The 25,600-nt window shown below is 37.2% G+C and overlaps 1 protein-coding gene across 4 annotated transcripts; it reads left to right on the top strand.

Annotated features, from left to right (window-relative positions):
- The first annotated feature begins 545 nt into the window (after positions 1–545).
- LOC119546544 (ABC transporter G family member 21) lies at positions 546–25,584 on the top strand. Of its 4 annotated transcripts, none has more exons than XM_037852893.1 (9): positions 546–927; positions 1,789–2,984; positions 21,035–21,241; positions 21,722–22,133; positions 22,192–22,447; positions 23,015–23,653; positions 23,721–23,877; positions 23,938–24,204; positions 24,687–25,584. In XM_037852893.1, the coding sequence occupies exons 2-9, from the start codon at positions 2,107–2,109 to the stop codon at positions 24,880–24,882; spliced, it is 3,012 nt and encodes a 1,003-aa protein (XP_037708821.1). In that variant the 5' UTR covers positions 546–927; positions 1,789–2,106; the 3' UTR covers positions 24,883–25,584. The 4 variants fall into 4 exon arrangements, with proteins under 4 accessions (XP_037708821.1, XP_037708822.1, XP_037708823.1 ...); XM_037852894.1 differs by lacking the exon at positions 546–927 and adding an exon at positions 1,157–1,339; XM_037852895.1 differs by lacking the exon at positions 546–927 and having other exon boundaries at positions 1,913–2,035; positions 2,122–2,984; positions 24,687–25,583.
- The last annotated feature ends 16 nt before the right edge of the window (positions 25,585–25,600 follow it).

Genomic DNA, 25,600 nt, shown 5'->3' on the forward strand with positions numbered 1-25,600 from the left:
TAGGTTTCGGGAGTATTATCACGAATTCTTTATTTTAAAAATTTATTTTACTAAATATATTTTGGAAGGCTCTCACTTTTTTTTATAAGTTCCATACGTATTCTTTCTTTACTTCGGGAGTATTGCCAAAGCGTGGATTATTAAAAAGAACGAATTCTTTATTTTGAATATTTATCTTACTAAATATATTTTTGAAGGTTCTCAATGTTTTTTTATAAGCTTCATACGCATTCTTTCTTTATTTCGGGAGTATTGCCAAAACGTGGATAATTAAAAAAAAACGAATTCTATATTTTGAATATTTATCTTACCAAATATATTTTTGAAGGTTCTCAACTTTTTTCATAAGCTCCATTCGCACGTGCGGATGGATCGTAGGTGGCGAGTACGGGAGAGATAGAGAGTTCGACGAGCGCCGGAGAGAACGAGAATGAATGTCATTCATGAGATGGGCAGCGACGTCGACGGCGGCAGCGGTCTTTGGAGCGGGAGCGCGAGCGTTTAGCTTTAACGGTCCCCACGATCGGTTCAGTACGAGATCGAAATCGGGCAGCGTTGGATGTTTTCTTCAATGCTCAAGCGCGCCGAACTCGCGTTGTGTGGAAAAGCGGTATAGCTCTCTGGTTTTCGTCGTGTTGTTCCAACGTCTTACGTTTCTACGTTCCCCCATTATTCGCTCGATCTGTCCGTCTTTTTCGGTTCGGCATTACAAGTCCCCCCCCCCCAAAAAAAAAAACCACCTCCCTAAAACAAAAAATTAACACGCGTGTTATCAAAAATGTTTACAAGAAACCTACATATGTTTAATGAATAAAACAAAACAGCAAAATCGTTTAAATTGCTCGAAAAAAAAGTGCTGACGATTTTTAATATCACATTCGGAAAAAGAGAAAAGAAGAATTTTTATTACGTTCCTTCGCTTTTTGGGTGCGTTGTTTTTGTTACTTTACCTTGTATTTTATTCAAACACACATCGAAATTGCACAAAATGAAAACTGACGTTTTGCTCTGGCGCTTTGTTTCGCGCGGGCTAATTGGCAAATATAACAAAATTCGCAAAGCGTCTCCACTTCTCCCTGATTCTCCTCGGTTCTGTTTCATTATCTTTTGCTTTTTCGTTGGCATTGCATATAGGAAATTGTCGGAAAAGTTGTCCAGCCAAAAAGCTAAGGGGAAAGCAAATTTTCTAGGAACATTTGAACATTTTTGAAGTTTAATTACATTTGAGCTTTTGAATTGGAGAATATTTTTGAGATTTAAATGAAACCAAAATTGAAGTGAAAAGTTTGAAGCGGAACAAATAACATCTGATTCCAGTTATTTTATACATTTTCGCTTGGTAAACATTGCAAGTAACAGGGGATTTTACATATGTGAATATCAAATACACCTTTTCTGGGAACAATTTAATTCCGACTTAATGTTTAATGAAAGTATACAAACTAAAAACCCATTCCATGAGGTCCACAGGAGCTTAAACCCGATTAAAAACATTGAAATATGTCTGTTCTAGGTAAATTTGTGAATATCTAAGCCAGCATTAAATCTGAGTTTTCCATGAACTTGTTCGTTTGTGTTAAATAGAATTTGATAGCAAAAATAATAATAATCTAGTGAAATTCTAAATTTTTAAAAAAGGTCATCAATAGTAAGGATTTATTTCATGGTTTTATAGTTATGTGCAATTTCTCATTGTGTCTTTTAAATTATATCACAACTTATTCAACTCGTAAGTTATGAGAAACAGGCCATCATATTAATTATCCCTCTACTTTTACTGTATTACAGTCTGCCATAAATTCGAGAAAATAAAAGAAAAAGGAGCCAGACAAAGCCAGGGAATTATGAAATTTTAAAGAAATCCCCAAAAACCCAAGACCCAAAGGCAACGAAATATGTTTAATGCATTAAAGTAAAGGAAACGTGTTTAAGGCGAGTGCAGGCAGCAGGCGAACAAAAAGTCGTACCAATATATATATATACACCTATATATATATTTAAACAAGATTTACATTTAAAATCAAGCAATACAAACGTACGTATATTTAAACTGTGGCGGCAAAACCAGCAACAACAGCGAGCTAAAGCGTTCACAAAAAGGTGATAATGATTATTTCCAAGGATCTTTTCATATTTGGCGAACAAATTTTTGCAACAATCATACCAGAAGGTGGAGCCGCAGCTTTAGCAACACAGCAGCAACATCAGCAGCAGCAGCAGCAACAGCAGCAGCAACATCAGCAGCAGCAACAACAGCCGGCAATTATAAATTCAACAGCAACAACGACGACGGCAACTTCGTTGGTAATAAACTCGACAGCAGGAGCAGCTGAACAAGTTGTAGAGGAGTCATTAAAAGTAGCAACAGCAACAGCAACAGCAGCAACACCAGCAGCAGCAGCAACACTACCAGCTAAACAGGAAACAGTTGAAGTTGCTCCTCGCAAGTTGGCAAAAATTCAAAAAATTCCAAAGGAACCCGAGGAACTGAAAGCCAAGAAAAAGGCAAAGTGTGAAGTAGCAGCAGTAAAAGCAGCAGCAGCACCGGCAACTCATTACGAAAAAATGCCAATGAATTTGATGATCGTGGAAAGTGTTGAGACAGTCGATATGGGATCATCGGACAATGACAACGAGGCAACGGAGCAGGTACCGTTGGTGAGTGCCAGCCATCGCAATCTGGCCAAAATAGTGGCCGATTGTCGCCTCCAAATCGAAGTGGAGCCCCCACCAGCAGCAGCAGCAGCAGCAGCAACAGTTGTCGCCGCCCCGCCAGCAACATCGGATGCTACGGCAGCAACATCGGTGGCAGCCAGCGACTCTTCTGCATCATCATCATCATCTTCGTCGTCGTCGTCATCTTCCAGCTCCACATCCTCAGAATTTACGCACACATCACAGACCACGATACCAAGTACGGATAATCTAACGTCATCCAATGGCCTGGCCAATATGGGCAAAAGCATTTTAGTTGATGCCAAAAGGTGAGTGTTCAATCAGCGTTGACCCAATTTCAGAGCAAAACTCGTACCTACATAAATCCATGGTTCTTTTTTTTTGTCTTTTTTTCTCGATGATTGCATGCAGAGTTAGTTCCTCTCTATAAGGCGGGGAAAGTGGTGGCCAACCAAGGGTAGATCTGGCCTCATCTAAGCCCACTGTTCTCGCAACTGGCAACTTTGTAGAGTTTTTACTCAACCGGTTGCATTCGGTTGACAGTGAGTTGGGGCCCGATTTATACAGTTTGAGCGGGAACAAATTACTCCTACTCTTTAAGGCTCAATTAAGAATTCATTTTCTATCGCACAGTAGTTGCGGGCAATTCTCCATCATTGAATTGAACTGTTGCTCCATTGAATTTAGGTTAGATATTTGCTATTAAAGCTGATTGATAATAGATTATACTACTATACCATTTATTTAAATTATTTATATTTGTTTGAGTGCAGTGTAATCATCTTTTTTTTATCTTAATCTCTTTAAAACTTGTTCTTAAGCTCCAACTTCTTGGGCTTAACTAGATAACCATTCGACTTGTTAGGGGATATCCCCTTCATTGACTTTGACAGCCTGCAGTATCTGGTTAATTGGATCTCCCCCCTGTGGAAAGGATACCCAACCCCTTCTCCCTTAGGCCGGTAAACGAAAAAAAACAGGTCAAAACTGCAGTTTCGCCTCAAAAATTGGGTTACATTTTGCACGGATGACCAAAAAAAAAATGTTCGAATAACAGAAAAATGCCTGCAGTTCGGCAGTGAAAAAAAAAATATATCTTACAAAGAGAACCGAGTGAGAACTCCGCCAGGATCAGGTTTTTGTCAAGAGCTGCTCGTTATTGCAGTTTTGTAGCTACTTCCCTCAAGATTGTTGCGTTTAAAGGGGGATTATATGTGTGTGCTCACTTACAAAACTCGGTGTATGGGTGCATCCTGCATTTTTTATTGTGACTTACAAGTTTCCCAGCAACGCCAGCAGCTGTTGTATTTAGTTTATTTATATTTCACTTTGGGAATTTGGCCTTTCGACTTTTGCATGACTTTTGCATTATTAAGGGACTCAAAGGTCGGATTTATCTTGCGCATGTTAAAGCAAAAGTTGGTTTAAGCTAGGCTTAAGGCCCACGTTTAGCAAAAAGTTGTCTTAAAACTAAACCTTCTTTTAAATAAACATGCGACCCCTAATAAATTTACTTTACCGATAAAGCTATTTAGTTATTTAGCCAAAAGGAACAATATACCTTGTTAAGGTAATCCGTAGAGAATTTAATTTCTATAGAAAGTTTACTATGTATGTTAGAAAAGTTGGATTTTTCGTAAGCCAAAATACCTTTTTCGTTTTAATTACATTTTTAGAAATAGCAAAATATACTGTTTGCTTTACCAAAATAACTAGTTTCCCCTTTGTTTTGTTTTGTAAAGTGCAATTAACAAAAAAGTCCGTGGGCCAATTGTTTTTCGCCTGCCCTTTGAAAGTGGCCAAATTAAAGTTTGGCTTTAAAGCAAATACGCCGTGAAAATGAACGTAATTATTGCCATTTGCCAGAGTTTTTCAAGCTGTTGCAATTCTCAAAAAAAAAAAAAAAAGAAATAATACCAAGAGGGTGGTGTTTTATTTCTGGGCTCTGACTAAAGCTAAATTAGCCAGCGGATTCAATTATTTATTTTAATTCGTTTGTCACTCCGAATGGCTGACTTGGTTTAATGCCGAGATCGGATCGGATCGAGTTCGCACAGGGCTCAATTATGTGTTGGCAAATTAAGTAAATTAAATTACAATGAGAACATTGTTGGGTCGAGTGCAGGCTTCATTATGTGCATTTAACATGAATTTTTCAATTATTATGCGATTCAGAGTGCACTCCAAGTAGTATTCTGGTCTTTTATTTGTGTTTCTTACCCTCACTGTTTGGGAATGCAAATGCAAGTTCGCCGTTCGCTTCTTTTGGCCAAAGAGCAATTTAAATGCATTTTATTTTCTGCATCTTTTTTCGCCGTTTGCCTTTTTCTGGTGGCACGTTTTATTTTCGCCATGGCTCTTGTGATTATTACTGTGTGTCGGCTGTGCTGTTGTCGCAATTTTGCCTGAAATTGGTTCACAGTTGACCCAGTTTTTGTTGCGGCTGCAGCGGCAGCATCAGCATCGATGCTCGATTTGGCAGCAAAAGAAACAACACACTGAAATAAGAGCATCCACGGCAGCAGCAACATGTGGCATATTGAATTATTTAAGCCTTACATTGAGCCAGTCATTCAAATTAGTTCTCTGTAAGCCTAATGGTGCTTTTATCACTGAAACCAGCGGGCAGAATAATGAAATTTACAAACTTTTCCGGGGAATGGAACTCATAAAGCAGCTTAAATATTTTACATTTAAATAATATAACATTTTTCTTTATTTTTGATACGTGATATTCTGGTATTTTAGTTGTTTGCTATAGTAATTGATTTTGCTGCATATCAAATAATTCGAATTTTGCGCTGGAAAAACCATAATTTATTTTTTGTTACTCTCCTTGTTTATTATCTGCACTGAATTTGCTGCATCAAAAAATTCGAATTCCTTGTTGGCAAACAATATTATTATTTTCCGTTTCACTATCTAATTTCTATTTTTGTTTTACATTAGGTTTACAGATTTATTTTACTGCATGAAATAATTAGAATTTCCTGCTTGCCAAATTATGAGCTTTTTATTTCACTATCTAATTTGTATTCTTGTTGATTTTGCTGCTCCAAATAATGCACTTTTTTGCTGACATCGTTAATAAACCATCTGTGGGTGAAACGAAAAATTTCTTTAGCTTTGTTTAGAACATTTAACCATTTTGTTGTGGCTTCTTGGATTCTCAAAATTCAAAACCCATTGATGTGGTTCAGACTTTAAGAGCTTAATGTTCCATTGCAGTTTGTTGAACTTTGTTGTACACAAACAATAGAACTCGATCCGAAATCTGTTTTCAAACCATGTATTTATTTTGCTTATAATGCTTGCGGCGAGTTTTATTGGAAATGCATTTGGATGTGGAGTAGAACAAAACATAAGGAGGCCGATCATTATAATACAAACAAATTCGAGATGAAGAGTTTTTGAACATTTGATAAAGGCATAGCAGAGCCATAATAATATGAAGTGAAAGGAGTGTGGAATCAAGTTTACATCAGAAAACAAATATTCAAAATTTGTTTAAAACCGTTTTGAAAGAAAATACGAATCTTAAAAAATTATAATGGGAAGTATATAGTTCATACTCCGAACACCAAGGTTCTAAACTTCCCTTTTAAACTGGTATATACATACCTTTCAGGATCAAATTTATTGCATAGTTGGCTAACTTTTGGCAATCCCACGAACATTTTTATTAGTTGGCTAAACCGGTTATTGAACTCGTAAGTAGGTCAAGTTTTAATATGATAACACACACATAAATAGCGAGAGAAATCTTAAGGCGCGTCAGATGCAGGCAAACTCCAAATGGCGCAGTTGCTAAATTTGGGTTGGGTTTCATTTCTTTTGGAAGAACGTTAGATGCGAACCCGAATCTCAGCTCGGTAGGTAGCTAAAAAGGATTGAGGGCTAGATCATAATAGTTTTTTTTTGGGGGGGCAGGTAAAAAGGGTGCAGCTGCCCGTCAAAATGGGCTTCACAAAAGCTTTTCCTCGAAATTTTGGCGTCCCCTTTGCTTCCTGCTCCTTCAGCTATTTTGAATCTATTGTGCCAAATTTTTCTATTCTACTCATTTGCATGTGAAAGGCTTTTGTGTCCATGGTTTTTGTTATACGGATCAAAACTTGGGTAGTGAGTTTAAATTTTGGATTAGAAACTACAAAATTTCGCAGGGTTGCTAAATAGAAGGGTACAATAGAAAAGTTTTATTTTTTTTTGAGAGCATAGCTGGGAAATAAGGGAATATTTAAGATATATACAATACATGCAATCGTGGGTATACAATTTTTTTATTTATTTATAATTACTTCATTAGTTCCTGCAAATTTCCTTGGTGCATAGATTCATTTTCCTCGCGTGGGCGCCCAGATGCATCTGGTTCCGAGCTGTGATCTAGAAAATCTCCCATCTAGACATCACAAAACAAATTGCCAGACGACCGAAACAGGAAAGCGCATTGCGCAATGCAGGGCAAAAAAATCAGACGTGAAAAAGCAAAAAAATAAAAGATCAAATAAGGCTGAAAAAGTGCAATTTATTATAATTTAATCTAGAATAGAAAATTAAATAGAGTCGCAGCTGGGTGCCTCCGTTTTTCCCCGTCTAAGTTCAGTTCTGTTCGGTATGGTTGCATACATTGTGGGCTGTTCGCCCTGTTTGGGTTTTATCTACCGTTAGGCTTGCAGTGTCAATAACACGGTGCGTGAAAGAGACGGAGCAACCCGGCCAGAAAGAGACGGGGCGACGTGGGGGCGTTGATGACTGACAGGGAAATGGAGAAAGGGGAAAGGGGAAAGGAGAGGGGCTTTATGGGATCAAGAATGGCAATGGGAATCGGAATCGGCAGTGGGTGGGAGAAAGAGCGAGAGGATCGGGCCTGGGGGGTGAGCAGAAAGAGAGCGGAGATAGGTGGGCAGAAAGAGAGGGGTGCAGCCGCTGCAATGGAGGCCAACGTCGCTCTTTGACAACTGTCACTGTCACAGTCACAGTCACTGAAACCGAAGACCAACGGCGGCGACAGTTCTGCACAGTGGGCTAGGCAATGCTAGGAAGTTCTTAAAAAATCCTAGCATAATGTTAACCGATTTAGGGAACTATCTTAGAGAACCCTCTCAATGGTTCATCTTAAATAATATTCAATGAAAAAATATAATATTTTTATGAAAAATGTCGAGTATAAAGAAGATAAAACATTATAAGTCATTGGGATACGAACCCAGATCATAGTGGTTACAAGAGTAAATATGACATATTTTTAAAGTTCTCAAAATAGTTTTATTTATTCAAATTCCATAGTGTTATGTATATAATTATTATTTGTTTTGAAGAAACTATATTTTTTCAGTTTCAAAAACTATTTTAGAACTTTTTTATAGTACTTTTGAGTAGGTTACCTGCCTATTTTTAATAGCACTTCAAGCCACTGTTCCGCTGACAATGTCTGCGGTTGGAAGTTGCATATGTTGTGGCTTTTATTGTTGTTGTCGCCGCTGCTGTTCCTTAGCAAACGAATAAAAATTAATTCAAAAATAAATTATTGTCATTGCCATTGTGCCCGATGTTGTTGTTATTGTTGTTGTTGTAAATTAGTTTAAATTGCGGTTGCAGCGGTCTTTTTATCTGACGTTATTTTATTATTGCCGGCTTTCAAGAGCTCAAATTATAGTTGCTGTCGAGTGCATTCACTTCTATGGCAAAGATTTGATGACCTTTACAAGTTCATGTCGTATGAACGTTCTTGAACCCACAGTCCCATGAATACTGCATATTTCGTTAGTTTATTTATTTGTTTGTCTGTTTCTGTGGCTGCCCCACCTGGCGTATGAGTATTTGGTTGATGTAATTTTCCGTGGCTCGTGTGAAAAACTTTATTAGTTATGCATTTGAAATGAGACCGGAAAAATTTCCGTATTAAATTATTTACTGGAATTGGTTTTCCTATGAAAAAAGTCAATTTATTTAAATAAATCATACCTGTGTATTGCGTATGGAATAATATTTATTTTACTTTCTCACTTCATTTTTTGAATAAATATCAACGGTTTTTTAATTATATTTTTCTTTTTAATACAAATAATTTATTTATTTTCATAAATTATTTACATAAGCTGTAGAGTAGCGCATTGATTAATTTTTGAATTTTATTAAATTTTACAAACCGAAATAAATTGTACAACCCGCTCATAAAATTTGGCGCTTCAGACATTTGATAATTGCCGCACCAAACTGCAAACTGTTGCATAACACGCACATAAAACATTTCGTCTAACTATCCTTTTGGCCCGGCTGACCAGACATAGCAATAAAATGCCAAATGCATTTAGCCAGACGCCAAGCCATAAAACAAATTGCTATGGTTCACTTTTTCGCTGGCTCGCTTTGAATTCGTTTTGTGTAATGACATTAGGCCAGAATAAATAACTAAAAATAAGCAAAACAAAACGAAACTCTGGCAAAATAAAGAAACTTTTAAGGCGCTTCAACATCAAATCTCCAAGTTTATGAGTTGCATTTTTGCTTTTGCTTAGTTGTCCAATTCGACGTCGTTTGTTTTCGCACCAATACAAAAGTAGGCAAACTTTGGTAAAAAATAACACAATTCCTTAAATGTTTTTATTTGTTTGCTTATCGTTGCTTTGCTCACTACAGAATTCGAGAAACATGTTCCAAAATTTGTGACTTAAGTTTAAGTATTCCAAAGTCTTTCGATACTTTTTAGGCAAAGAAAATATATTAACATGCATTCATTCAAGAGGAAAACAAATTAGAGAATAATTTTAAGGATTGAAACAAAAATGATTATGTTTAAGAATGATTTTTAAACAAGTTCACCTTTTCTTTTATTAAATATTTGAATGTTTAAAACAATATAATATTGAAAAAGAATAATTTCTAATAAAATTCGTTTGGTCTTACCAATTTTTCTGAGTACTATTGCGTGCTGGAACCAGCACCCAACTTTTGGCCAAATAATGGAAGAAAAGCCAATAACCACTCCAACCCTCTCTTTTCTTATTCTTTTTCTCGTTCTGGGCTGCCATCTGTGATCTGTTGCCAAGGGGCCCCGGTGCCCCATAGAGGATTTCGTGAAACCCATAGACCTACATTTTAAACAAATTGCCCCCCGATTGCCCGTCTCTTTCGCTCGCACGTTGCGTGTGCGCGATGCGATCAAGAATTTCAGAATTTCTCGGGTTCTTTCGCTTTTCAGCCGTTTCGAGTCGAGTCTTTCTTTTATTTTCGGTGGTCGTGTTGACTTCCAAGAAGCGCCTGCATTAAAGCCGACCCAATGATAATCAACTTAATGATGATGAAGCAGAAGATGCCCAGATCTCCGGATTCAGTCAGTCAGTCAGCCACTCAGTTAGTCAGTCAGTGTGTCTCTTTCGCACCTCTGCCCCTTCTTCTCCCTCTCGAATTCTTCTGAAGCCTCTTCTTGCGGCATCAGCAGGCTTCCATTGCCAGCCGCTTCTTCTAATCGCGTCTTCTTGTTTCTGCAGCATCATCAGATATTGTTTGAATACTCTTGCTGGGGGTATTGTAAGTTATTTATTCGGAACTCTTTATTTTTATGGTGGTTTTACTTACTTTTATTTTATAATTAAAGTATTACTTAAAAGTAGCTTTCTTAAATCTTATATTACCTTTCTTCTTTCAAGAAAGAAAGCATTGCACTGTTACATATCTTCCGGTTCAAAATTATTATGATGTTAAGGTTCAAAGATAACTTAGTGTTACCAACCTTTTTTCAACAATTATTTGAAGTATTTAAAATTTTATAGTACCTAATGTTCAAGTCTATAGGGTACTTAAGCCTTCATTATTATATGTATGTATATTAAACCTCGTTTCTTTCATTGTTATTTTTGTTGCTATCTGACGACTGCGTCATCGCAGCAGCAGTGAAGATCGTGAATCGTCCATCTCGCTCTCTCTCTCTCTCTTCTGCATCTGTCTCGCTTCCGCTTGCGGCAGTGGGTCTTCACTTTCGCCAATTCTGAGCTCCATTTGCAGGTTCAATGGCCTCTGCCTTTGCTTCTGCTTGCGCCGACGTTGGGCGCCATTCGCACGTTTTATTCGTGCTGCTTCTTCCTTTACGATGTTGTTGTTGTCTTACGCTTCTCTCTCGCCGCTTCTCTCTATTTTCCCTTCTTTCTTCTGCCCCTTGCCCCATCATTCGTATGTTTGCTTGTTTGTTTGTTTGTCTTTCGCCTTCGCTTTGCCCTGCAATTTGTGGTTTTGTGTTTACGTTGTTGCATTTCATTTCGCATCGTTTCATTCTATTTCACTTATCCTCTTCCCCGCTCCTTCTCATCTTCCTCCTCCTCCTTTACCATTTTTTCGCTTACTCATCGCTCTTGCCATTTTGTTATTGTTCTTCTTATAGCCAGGCTATTTGCAATTATTCAGGGATTTTTATTGACATCAGACAAAGATCGGAGATATTGTATATAATGGATCCAGGATCTCTGATAATATTATTCCCCTATTGATTAGTCACTGTTTATCTGAAGAAAATAAAAACTATATTGATATGGTATTATATTACCTAAATATATTTGTTTAATGTATGAAATGATCTCTAAATTAAAAAATCTAAGGACCCAAATAACTAAATCTATCATATTTTCAAAAATATGTATTCATCGCTCTTGCCATTTCATTATTATTCTTCTTATAACCAGGCTATTTGCAATTATTCAGGGATTTTTATTGACATCAGACAACGATCGGAGATATTGTATATAATGGATCCAGGATCTCTGATAATATTATTCCCCTATTGATTGGTCAATGTTTATCTGAAGAAGAAAAAACTACATTAATATGGTATTATCATATTACATAAATATTTTTGTATAATATATGAAATTGTATTTAAATTAAAAAAAATCTAAAGATCCAAATAACTAAATCTAAAAATCATCCAAATATGGTACTATAATATTTTCAAAAATATTTATTCATCGCTCTTACCATTTTGTTATTATTCTTCTTATAGCCAGGCTATTTGCAATTATTCAGGGATTTTCATTGACATCAGACAACGATAGGAGATATTGTATATAATGGATCCAGGATCCCTGATAATATTATTCCCCTATTAATTAGTCACGGTTTATCTGAAGAAAATAATAATTATATTAATATGATATTACCACATGAATGAAAATATATTTAAATTAAAAAATCTAAAGATCCAAATAACTAAATCTAAAAATCATCCAAATATGGTACTATAATATTTTCAAAAATATTTATTCATCGCTCTTACCATTTTGTTATTGTTCTTCCTATAGCCAGGCTATTTGCAATTATTCAGGGATTTTTATCAACATCAGACAACGATCGGAGAGTTTGTATATAATGGATTCAGGATCTCTGATAATATTATTCCCGTATTGATTAGTCACTGTTTATCTGAAGAAAATAAAAACTATATTAATATGGTATTATCACATGTAAGAAATTATCTTTAAATTAAAAAAAATCTAAAGACCCAAATAACTAAATCTAAAAATCATCCTAATATGGTACCATCATATTATTAAAAAATTATTTTTAATGTATAAGTCTAAAAATAAATACCAAGAGACCCAAATAACTAATGATGTACATTTTTAAAATTATTTACATTTACATTTAATATTTACAAAATCAACTTGCATTTACCTTCATGCGGTTTCCTATCATCACACAAATTTCGCAAACTATTAACACTGATCCAGGATCTCTGATAATATTATTCTCCTATTGATTAGTCACTGTTTATCTGAAGAAGAAAAAACTATATTAATATGGTATTATCACATGTATGAAATTATCCTTAAGTTAAAAAAAAATCTAAAGACCCAAATAACTAAATCTAAAAATCATCCTAATGTGGTACTATCAATTTTATTAAAAATTCTTTTTAAATGTATAAATGTACAAGTCTAAAAATAAATACTAAAAAACCCAAATAAGTAATGATGTACATTTTTTGAATTATTTAAAATTTAATATTTACAAAATCAACTTGCATTTACCCTCACGCGGTTTCCTATCATCACACAAATTTCGCAAACTATTAAAACTGAGTTAACCAATTTCCCCGTGCACCAGCGAGGCCAATTTAATCACACACTTCCGCCAAGGTTTAAAGGCATATGCTCACATATTGCACTGAACTTTCCCACAATTGGGTGAAGTCATTAAGTCTGCCTGTACTGTGTAATTTTAACAACTACGCCCAAAAATTACGAAAACTGGATGGCGAGGGCGGGGCCTTAACTAGATGGCACTGTAATTAGGCTATTTACAGTAAATGGGCGAGCGAAACCAGCTCAACGAGTGTAATAACAGGCATTAAAATCATATTTGGAACGTAATAAAACACATCACTCCTACAGTGCCAGTTCAAGCCCATATTTGGGGGCTATAGGTTACACAAAAAAGAAAATTATATTTTTAAAGAGCTTTTAAAATTAATTTCCAAGTGAAGTGCGTACAAAATCTTTGGCTTTTAAAAACATTTTGAGGGTAAGCAATTTACTGCAAAAACTTTTATTCAGGCACATAAATATTTCCTTATAGAAAGCTATCTGCCGAATATGGGTTAACGAATCTAAACAAGATGAAATGGAATGTTATGCACTTGTCATAAATGATTGAATGAAAGTTAGACATGCCAATTTCAGCCCAACAAAGTTCAATGCTCACTTAATTGTCTTGTCTGGCTGCCGAAAATTGGCTCAAATTGGATTGCGATGCTCAGCTGTCAGATGCAGATACTTTATATATGTAGTATGTGTCTGTGGGATACGTTTTTGACAGCTGCAAGGCCACCGAAAATGTATAATATTTATCGGGGTACCAGCTGAATTTACACATGGTGTGTACAAACTTGCAGATACTTTAGACTTTTCTCCGCCTTTCGCCGAGTGCATTGTTTACGACATTTCGCTGCCTCATTTTCCGCAGTCACAAACATTTTTGTGTCGACTTTTCCCCCAGTTTCACTCGGTTTTCTTTTCTCAAATTATCTCTAGTGTGGGTTGTGTCGTCAGGTGACGGCATTGTAAGACCTCTCTCTGCGAATTTCCGTAGTTAAATTGTATGGAAAAAGCTTATTGAAAAACCTTCAATCAATATTTAATTCCATTACTGGTAGCCTATTAATAAGTGCTTATTTATTGCATGTCCTACACTTTTTAAAATCACATTGAATCCTTTTTTTTAATTGCAGTTTTTTAATAAAGCCGTTTCACATGAAACCAATGAGCCTATAAATATTTAATAAATTTAATATTGCAATTCCTTATCAAGTTTTTTCTCCCCAACTGTCAGACGGGCTCTATTTTTTTTAAATGTAATGAAAAAATGTAACAAAAAAAGGAAATAAGATAATTAAATTGATGGTGTGCCTTTAAGTACTATTACGCTTTTTAATAGATTGTTCAATAAGCGGATTAAAATGTATTTAACACTGATTTAACAGTTAGTGTTTGGCTTTTTATGCTCTTTTATTGCACAAAGTGTTTATGTGGAAAATCTGTCATCATTTAAAATGTAAAACCTTTAAATCGCTTAGGCTTTTCCGCTGTTTATTTCCGTTTTAGCAAAGGCAACAAAAATCGCACTCAACTGCAGGTCCAATATTTGGCCAACTAATTCACAACACCATATGTTTTTGTGCCTTGTTTTATCTACGTCTATATAGTGGGGTTTTAACTGTTAAATGGGGTGATGCAATTGCCACTTTGAGTCCGCTGAAAAGACAGGTGTGGATTGGAATTCTCAGGTGATTGCGATGACCCAATTGCAGTCACACTTTCAGCTAATAAATTGCATCTAGTATTTTCTTTCACTTTGCGGCTGCTTTCTTGTGACATTTTTTTTTTTGTTTTTTTCGCCATGCAATTTCAACAGCATTTTTATAATTTTTACATAGTTCATAAAGTTTCCTGAAGCATCGAGAGAAAGTGCGTGAGACAGAGCTGCAGAAAAACAAAAAAAAAACAAGGCAAAGAAAGAAACACTAGAAACTGTGTCAATTAATATGCTAAATTATACACATACCCAGATCTCTCGATGGGTGGGAGGGGGTGTTGCTGAGATGGCGGAGAGACGCCCCAGATGGATGCCAATCAATTGCCAACTAGGAAGCATAATTCCCAGCTCAGCTAATTACCACACAATGACGTGAAAGTTCGTGAAACCGCAGTGGATGTGGATGTGGATGAGGCCATGGAGAGGCAGTGGCAGTGGCGGCCCAAGCCCAATCCCAATCCCAAGCCGAAGCCAAAGCCGAAGCCGAAAGAAGAAAGCGCTTTCTTGTTTCATTTGCCATATATCTCTCGCTTGAAGAGTCACGACACACAGCCAGCATTTCATCTGCGTTTTGAATCTTTATTGCAACTTGAACCAACGACTGGCTGCGATGCTCGAAAACACTCATACATTCATACACTCATTCCCTGGCTGGCCGATGAATGCCTCTGTGGCTCTTGTGGCAAACAAAAAGCGAACACATGTCGTATGCGCGATATTTGCTTCCTGCCCCCCAAGTGGCATCAGATAAACCACCCCCACCCCCTCTCCCTTCCGAACTGCCGAGTGGCATGCAACAAGTGCCACTTGACTCGACTTGGCTTCGTCTTCCATACAAAAAAAAAAACCCCTTTGACACAAGCCCCTTTCTTTGGGACCGTTTTGACCCCCCACATTTCAATTACGGCGCCCGCAAAGTTACGTAACTTGGGTGGGGTCACAAAAGGTTGAGTTAGCGGGTGGGTTGTCTTTTTTATGTAAGTCAACTAGGTTTTTCACGGTATTTGGTTATAACATATTTTGAGCCCCTTAGGCGGTTATGGCTTAATACACTTTTTATAATCCTTTATTGGCAGCGGAAAAGGAATTACTTTGAAACTCATTTACTCTATTTTCGAATTTTTAGAAGCAGAAAATTGGGATTAACTAAGATTTGAACCTGTATTACTTTAAAATGCACTTACTCTATTTTCAAATGTTTAGAAATAAAGGGCTAACAAACATTTAACAATTATTTTAAAATTGATCAATAATAAATGGTAGCATACTTTCGGGAGTGTTTGCCATCCAGGTCCTTTTGAATTATAGGATATGGTTTTAGTCCAAATGTCAAAATTCAGGTTGGCCCCCCTGGCAAAAGTTGGTCAACTCTGAAAGTAGTTTGGTTTAGTTGGGGTTCTGCTTTCTATCCCAATCACCGTACGTATCTCCTCCCCCTCCAGCCACCTTTCCAATTCAATTAAACGAGAAGAAAAATAAATAAATAACCAAGAAGTCAAAACACCCACACGGAAAGGCTGACGACAACAAAAAAAAAAAGAGAGAACTTTGCGCAAAAACTGGTATTCGCGCGGATACTTGATATCAATATGCATGATATGCATGCATAAATTACGTAGCCGACATGTTGTTCTGCCGGCAGTCGCCGATCTTGCCACTCTCTTTCTGGCCTGACCTGCATTTCCCCGACTCGCGACTCCAGGCCCGACTTAAAAAACATAGATCCAAAAAGCCTTGGCACATTTGTCAAAAGTGCAAAACAAACCAATGGCTAACCAATTTGAATAGTTCCTCGTTCAAAGTAGAAGGCCACAAATTAAGCCAGCAATAAATAACAAATCAAATAGAAATGACCAAGGCAAAAATCAAATGAAATTCAGTCAAAGAAGACCCACGGCCAGAAGTAAGAAAAAAAATACTGCCAAAAGAATTGGGTCAGTAACACGCAAAACAAAAAAAAAGAAAATAAAAAACAAGTCAAAGAAGAGGAAGGAGCAGGCACGCGAAGAATGAAGCAGATCCCAAAAAGCACAGCACGCAAATAAAAATTCAATTGAGCGTGGTCATAGCTACAGCGCAAAACCCATATAAAACGGGCAAAAAATGAAAATAAAAATGAAATAAAAACATTGACAATGACGCGACAATCAGGAATTTCTGTCAAATGTTTTAGGAAGTTCAATGAAAGCAGAGCGACGCAAAAAAAGCACGACAGATATTCATTAAAAGCAGAACATCAAATAAATTGCACAAATTCTGTGACCCAATTTTTTTAAATCACTTTGTTTTCTATTCATCTATTTATGTTTAAATTACCAAGGCACAAAGGCACAAAAACTAAAAAAACAAAGGAAAAGTCAATGAACTCTTCAAGCCCTTGTACAGTTGCGTTCGAAATATTAGGACTGAAAAGAGAATTTGTAATTTTATTTTATTGATATTATAAAAGTATTTTAATTATGAAAAATCTTTTTATATCTAAACATTTTAAACAATTTAAAGAAATTGAAAGTATTTCAAATCGTGTTTTTTAACTCAGGGAAATTTCTTTTAAAATCCTGCATTTCGAGTCAAGAACTTGTAAAACAACCAAGCCATCTATTGTATGTTTTGTTAGGCACAGAGTTACTATTTTTATTTGGTCATAAGATCTTTAAGATACCAACAATATTAGCTTATACTAAAATTACTTTATATGGCACTATGTATCTAGTATTGTTTTTATATCGTTGAATATTGTTTTTTTCTCGATATACAATAAATATACCAACGAACGATACCAGCGATCATATGTTTTATTTGCCAACTTGTTTAATATCGGTCAATGAATTCAAAAACACAATAGGCAACAAAACCCATATTAAATGCGGCAAAAAACGAGATAAGAATTTCAAAAATATTTTCTTTTGATTGCGTGCTACACACACACACTCACACAGATACACACACCTACAAAGTGAGATCTGTATGCAATGCCAAACTTTCACGTAATTTTTGCGCTATCTCCATCCTGCTCTCTCTCTCCACCTTTCTCTCTCTTTCTTTGCGTGTGTGTGAATTATATTATTTTGTTTTGTTGCTGCTGTTGTTGCTTTATTTTGGCGTCTGTTTTGCTTGTTGTAAAAGTCAATAACCTTTTCGCGTATTCAAGAAGCCAGTTCCAGTTCCTCGAGGAGAGTTCCCCAAGAAAGCGACGCCAAAAAAAGCCAAGATTTAGTTTTTTTGGTCCGTTGTGTTGGTGGCCTTAATCAAGAGCCAAAAAAAAGAAAAGAAACATGAAATGGCATCATAGCCGAGGGTTAGGTAAATTGTTAGACGGTTACTTGGTCAGTAAGTTAGCTTTCTTGACCGCAAAGAGGAGGTCACAGCGGGCTAATTACGTAAATTATGAGGTCTGGGGAAACTTTTTGAGGAAGTTGCCGCCGGGCTAATGGCTTCGCCATATTTTGAGGGATTTTGGGAAGAGGGCGTTTGCAAGTTTCCTAAACAAATAGTTTTCTATGAGCTTAAGATACTTTATCTAACTTCCCTTAAAACGAGCTATGTATGCAATAAGAAGTAAATAAGTATAAAAGTTAGGGAACGTGACTTTGCTTGGAGTATTTCCTAAGTATTAAAAAAATATATAATAAAAACATATATTATATATAAATAAAACTTTTTAGTCGTAACTTTTTGTTCCCAAAATATTATACATATATAAAAAAATGTGTATTGAATACTTTCTAAGTATTACAATAATATATAATACACACATATATTTGTTTAATACTTAGGAAATTTTCAATGGCATTTTGTCACACATGTATATTATTTTAATTTGTATAGATTTACTTTTGCTTCATAGAGCAAATTATCACTTTATTGTCATGCAAATTTAGGTGGGAATTAAAAAGAAATTAATTAGTAATTTCGGTTTTTATTTACTTGACATTTCCATTTAAAAAGTTTCCCTAAGAACTAAATAAATTTCCCAGGCACTTTATAACTTTGAGGATTACTTTTAGCCGTGGTCTACGTGATCTTAGGCACACGGCTGAACTTCCCAACTCAAACGCCGCTTATAAAGAAAGTTTACTAGAGGTAGGGGGATACAAGAAGGCAGCAAACTTAATATACTTTTCCCATACGCATCAAAAGTTTCTCCCCCGCAAAGCCAACAATTAAAATAAAGAAAAAACCATTTGGCTCGTGTGAAATGACACCGATGTTAAGGTCACGTGTGAGGCCAGCTGAGCCACAAAATCGTTGTTCTGTGCATAATTTGCATTTCGGTGAAAATTGTGCCATGCGAAAACTGCATCCACAAAGAGGTTAGTAGTTCGAGGAAGCTAATAATTAGCTAGTCTTCGGGTAAATTTTCAGTTTGGAAAGTTTCGTTCACGGAGCGAAAGTAATTGCTTGTCCAGAAAAGAAAACCACCACCACCACCACCACTATACAACCTAGGGATCGATTATTAAGCTTTTAATATAATATTGAGATTGGGGATTAGGTATGTGGGGATTATGGACAAAATCACAATTGCTGATATGCTTATCCCCTGAAATACTCCTTCTTAGTAACAAATCGATTTTTAACCGCTCAATAGAAATCGAGATTGAGGATTATTGCGGCTGGGCTTGACTATCCGACCCGGACATTGGCTATTGTTGAGAATAAAGAGCCAGGGAACTTGGGACTACTGATGGGCAGGCAGAGAAGGCACATAAAAATAAAATGTATTCATCAGATACTTTGCATGCAGCCTGTGCGAGTGCGTGTGGCCGCCATTGGTGTGTGTGCGTATCTGTGTGCGCTGGGCTTTGTTTGTCGTTGTTGTCTGCTGACTGCATTGACCCCCACTCGGGCCCCCCCATTCGCCGTCCCTTTCCCCCGCACCGCCCTACCGTCACCCATCCCGCTCGCACTCACGCACCGAGTGCGGTTCAATGCACTCGACCGGACTCTCTATTTACTTTCGGCGCCTACCGGAGTCGATCGGCGGAAATTTACATTTCTGTATAATTTGTAAATGAGTTTTTCTGCTCTTGGTCGAATAACTTGATGGGATGGTTTCGGATGATATAGATCCCGAAATAGATGTTATAACCATAACGGCGTTATCTACGCTCTATTCATAAGGTTGAGGGGCCCATCTGGCTGGTGAAATATTTAAATAAATTTGATAGGTACACAAGAACAGAGTAGACTCCACACAATTCTACATGCAAGAGGCTATTGACTCCGTCTCTCCCTTCGCAGTATCTGTGTGTGTTCTTCTTGTCGTTGTGTGCGTGTATCTGTGTGCGTAGTGGGAGTAAAGTCGAAGCATTGACCGAGAGTCGGGAGACAGAAGAAAGCAAGTGAGAAGGCCGCCAGCGGCTTTTCCGACTCCCAGATACCCGGCGTTACAGGGAAACCACTTAGAGACCATTAAAATTAAAAACTGAGAAATGCACTGAGAAATATCAATCAGAATATAAATTGTATAAAGAATCTATAAGATTTTTAAACTAGTCAAAGCAAGAAATATTACCATATCGCTGACTCTATATAATAATCTAATTAAAAACATTGAGTGGTATCAAACGTTTTTCCTATATTTTTAAATACACATTTTTATTTATTTTTACACTCTTCCAAATATAAGTATTGGAAATATAGCACTTTTTCCATCAAAAATTAAATAAGTTTTAATGGGAGATCTAAACTTCATAGCTATATCATTTCTATAAGATAAAGATGGATATGTAAGGATGATAAGGAAGTTGCATTTTTAAGCAAATAAATTTAGAACCATTTATGTAAAAGATCCCAAACCATATATGCCTGCGGAACTCTCCGAATACTGGGTATCTGCAGAGAATTACGAGCACGCACAGCTCCAGAATTCTCAGTTCCATATTTCCATGCCGAACATATCGCTCTCTTAAAGCCCGTGTGCGTGTGCTTTAGCCTTTTCAATGTTTGGGTGAGTGATAATGCGACCGCCACACATGATATCGGCGATAACAGAGTGACAGTGGGAACAGACCCGGGCCTGAGTAACTGTATTGCTGCATTGTATTGTATTGCCGTATCCCCCGACTTTTGTCGAACTGATTTTACTTTTGCCTGCCCCTTGGGGACATTGACTTTTGTTTTGTTTTGTTTTGCACGAACATCAACAAAAGATTTGTGGCGTTCCGTTGTATGAGAATACAAACAAAATCATATAAAAATTGTAGTAATAAGTTGGGGATATATTGATGCCTGCAAGGAGCATTTTAAATAAAAGCTTTAAGGGAAAACGATTTTTATTTGTGCGCAAACTTTTTATTGATTATATCTCCATTCAAACTAGAAGTACTGAGATAGATTAAAATGGTTAATACTAAATTAAATCAGCTTAATACATAAATATTCATATAATACTAAATACTATGTTGTATCCAACTGAACTTTTAGAACTAAAATGGTTTTAAAGGGATATTCTTTGGTTGTATTATGATCTATTCTAGCATTGTAAAACACACTTGCGGACCCTTTTAATTGACACTAATACGATTTTCGAACTGTCTTCTTATATACTTTGCAGTAACTCACCGGCATCTTTAGCTTACCACTATGACAAGTCTCCGGTCATCCCGCAAAAGCAACATCACAACATAAACATCTGCAACAGCCACCACCCACATCACCACCCCCAGAATCACACACAGCACAGTCTGCAGTTGACCTTTCAGAACCTCAATGTCTTGCACAACGAGCGCCAAATACTTTCCGATGTGAGTGGATTTGTCAGGTAACAAAAGCACTAAGAACCCTCAAGAATTAAACGAAGCTGTGCTGTCAACTTAACTTGTTCACTTGAAAATTGATAATGCAATTTCACAAGAAACAAAGTCTTCATGCCCTTTGATTGAATTGAATAAGTTTATTATTTTAAATCATTTTAGTGCTTTAAATTTGAAAATACAATTTCACAAGCAACAAAATCTTCTTACTCTTTAATTGGATTAAATAAGTTTACTATTGTAAGTCATTAAAATGCATTGAAAGTTTTTCCTCAGAGCATAGGGACCAAAGTATTTCATTTTAATTGCTAAAGTGCAAATAACTTAAGTCCTTTAACACGTACAAATAAAACCGATTTAAATTGCATTTTGCATCTGAGCTATTTTTAAAACAAGCACAAGAGTTTACAGCATTGGCAGTAACCACACAAGCCTACAACGAATAATCTAGCAAAATCCTGTGACCTTTCTCGCCCACTTCCATGCAGTCCCTGCGAGGTCCTGGCCATCATGGGTCCTTCGGGCAGTGGGAAGACCACTCTGCTGGACTGCCTCAGTGGCCAGAGGCATATAGATGGCGGCAGTGTCTTCCTCAACCGTGAGCCCCTGTCCAAAAAGTGGCGCCGAAGGATCGGCTATGTCCTGCAGGAGGAGATCTTCTTTCCCCAACTGACACTCCGCGAAACGGTGGTCTATACGGCACTACTGCGTCTGCCGGAATCGATGCCGCGGGCGGAGAAGATGCGCCAGGTGGACCATATTCTGGAGGCCCTGGAACTGGGGTGCTGTCAGCAGACCAAGTTCGGGGACTACCTCAACCGGGGACTTTCTGGTGGCGAGAAGAAAAGGGCGAATATTGCCTGCGAACTGCTTACCAATCCTCTGCTCATGCTCCTCGATGTAAGTGGTTGATAATTTTATAGTTATAATAATTTAATGATATCAATTTTGGATTTAGGAACCCACCTCCGGACTGGACAGTCACTCGGCCATCTCCCTGATGAAGGTCCTGAAGAGATATGCCCAGCTGGAGCAGAAGACCATCGTGATTAGTGTGCACCAGCCCTCGTCGCAGATGTTCCACATGTTCGACAAGCTGCTCCTGCTCCACCAGGGACGCACCGCCTACTTTGGGGACGTGCAGAATATCTACCGCCATTTCGAGGACATCGGGGTCACCATCAAGCCGCACTACAATCCCGCCGATTTTGTGCGTAAGTCGAGATTTTAACAGAATGCGTTTCGGTGTAGTGGTTTGGGTACAACATTTTCATACAGTACACTGATAAAAGAAAACGTAGTAAATCCAAAGATTTCATATTCAATTAAAATATTTTTCGCTATATTTTTCATCCTTTGCGGTTTTTATTAATTTTAGACATGGAAATAATACATTTAAAAAGGGTTGTTAATTTAAAGATTTTTAAATTTGATATAAAAAAAAAATTTTTTTTATGACAAAAATTAAAATTGTTCACCTTTACAAAGAAATTTTTAAAAATAAATTATGCTATTTCAAATATTTTTAATTAAATATTAGGTTTTATCAACTACGAAACCAACATGCCAATATTTTGTATGACTTAAACATTTTTTCAGTGTAGGAACTTAAAAATACTTTTTTAAATGCACATAAAAGTATGTTATACAATTCTATATTAATTCCAAATACGTAGGCCCTTAGTAATAAGTTTTCTGCGTTATCTAGTATTGTATTCATGGAAATAATTTTGTAAAATACAGTACCTATGCTTAAAATCCTTTCCTTCATTTTTTTCCAGTGGAACAACTGAAATCACATCCGGATATCCGCGAGAAGCTCTTCATAGCCGCGAAGGAGTCGCACGGAAACTACCTGAACCGTAACTGCATCACGAATAGCCACAATAACCAGGTCAGCGATTCGGAAGCGAAAGGCAAGAAGCAGCCAGACAGCATCCTCATAGACGATATTATAAACAACTACTATAACCACCGATCCAAACGGCACCACCATCAGTACGAGAACCTGCACCACACGGGTAATGGTTGCCAGGTGGAGGAGGATGAGGAGGCGGCCCAGCACTTGGTCTGGTGTGCGGCTGACTCGCAGTCCAACTTCAGTTCCTGTGCCTCCAGCGATTGCCATTCCTATAGTGCTGGCAGTGGGCCAGGTCATTCGGGAGATGACGACTGGCTGTCGTATCCCACCAGCTTCCACACCCAGTTCTGCGTTCTCTCCAGCCGCAATTTCAAGGAGGCCAAGCCGCGAATGCTGTCCAAACTCAACTGGTTCCAGACCATCGGACTGGCCCTGATGGCCGGCGCCATTTGGTTCCAGCTGCCGCGAACCGAGGAGTTTCTCCACGACCTTCAGGGATGGATGTTCTTTTCGCAGACCTACTGGATGCTCTTCGCCCTCTTTGGGGCCCTCAATTCATGTAGGTTTTTTTTAGCTTAGATTAGAAAGGAATCGTTATCCTAAACTGATCCTGGTTTATTTTACAGTCCCCTCGGAGCGAGAGGTGGTGAGCAAGGAACGCCGCTCCGGGGCCTATAGACTATCCGCCTATTATCTGGCCAAAATGTGTGCCGAGCTGCCCTTGGTCATCACTCTGCCCACGGTCTACCTCATGATAAGCTATCCCATGCTGGGCTGCACTAGGTGAGTATGATAAAATCGTTAGTAGGGGACCTTATAACTTATATCTAATATATTTCCCAGCTTAAAGCTCTTCTTCCTAATGCTCATCTTCCTGCTGATCAACACGATTGTGGCCCAGAGCGTGGGCTTCTTCATCGGAGCCTGCTGCATGGACATGAATGTGAGCATCACCCTGAGCGCCCTGTACACGCTGGCCACCCAGCTATTCGGGGGATATCTGTCCTCCCGCATTCCGGAGGGCCTCAGCTGGATCCGCTACACCTCCATGATCCACTATGCCTACCAGAACATGCAGATTCTCGAGTTCCGAGAGGGTGCGGCTATAGGGTGAGCTATATCTTAACCTTTAAAAGACAAAACATTTTGAACTGTTTTACATCTATTAGACCGTCTTTATGTAATGTTTCAAAATTTTAAAACTCATTTTTAAAATTTTACTATTTACAACTGTATTTATATCAGATGGATAGTACAATCAGCGAAAAATAATTTTTCCAAAAATATGTATTCCTCTTAGGATTTCTTTTCCAAAGTAATTCTTACATATCTTAACGATTGAGATGTTAGTAACCGATCAAATATTATCCAAGAAAAATGTTAGACTTATGTTTTTTTATCAAAGCAAATAGGGGATAGATTTAGCTACGCAAGAAAAACGTTACAACTATTTCTTTATAATCTTTCAATTATCATGTTACTTTATTATAATCTCTGTTATAATCCTTCATTATACACTATATTTTATTATTATCTTTATTATAATCCTTCTATAATAATTGTACTTAATTTTTCAATTATTTATTTTTTAGCTGTGGATCGCCCAGCAGCTACGAGATCTGCAAACAGCAGTCAACCGAATTCATTCCATACGAGGAAATACTAAAAGCCCAAAACTCGACATCACCGCTCTGGCTGAATACGCTGATCCTGATGATGTTCTTCCTGGTATTCAGGTGCCTGGGATACGCGGTGTTGCGCTTCCTGCGATGCCCAAAAAAGACGTGATATCTATCTATCCATCTATATCTATGTATATCTATCTGAGCAGACATCGAACCAGTGATACGTAATTAGTTAATGCTTACCATTGCTATACCTACATATACCGCTAAAAAACAGAACAAACTTGCTAAATTGCGCCAATTTTGTGATTCAATTTACTTTCAAGCCACACCATTTATGTTTAGCAATTACTACGAGTATAACTACAATTATCCTTACACCTACTATTATAGTTTAGATGTGGTTTGCGGTAGGGCAGTGCGAAGGAACTGTTTAGTAAACGTTTATCATTGTTTTGTTTTATGCATTTTAATTGTTAGCCGTTTATGTTATTATTCGCTATTTTGCCGCTGAAACACGAGAGAGAGAATGAGTTAGAGGAATGCCCCCAACTATTTGTTTTAATGTACGTTTTAAAATACCCAAAAAATAATTACTGCTGTCTGCCCTATTCCCGTACCAACCCGCACACACACATATGTTTAAATTGAAAAACGCTAGTAATTTTGTAGAATATTGCAAATTTTTTTCGCTTGGGAAAAAACACTGTGATTTAGTATGCTAGTTTTTTAATTAGTTTTAAATGGACAGCATCAGTGAATTGTGCTTGTCCGAAAAATTGTAAAGCCAATTAGCAAATTAAACATGAAAAAGGATCACCATCAAAATGTATGAGCTTATGGCATTATTTGTATTTTGTTTATATTATCTAATTATATGT

The sequence above is a fragment of the Drosophila subpulchrella genome, chromosome 2L (assembly GCF_014743375.2).
Source record: "Drosophila subpulchrella strain 33 F10 #4 breed RU33 chromosome 2L, RU_Dsub_v1.1 Primary Assembly, whole genome shotgun sequence".
NCBI classification, from domain to species: Eukaryota; Metazoa; Arthropoda; class Insecta; order Diptera; family Drosophilidae; genus Drosophila; species Drosophila subpulchrella.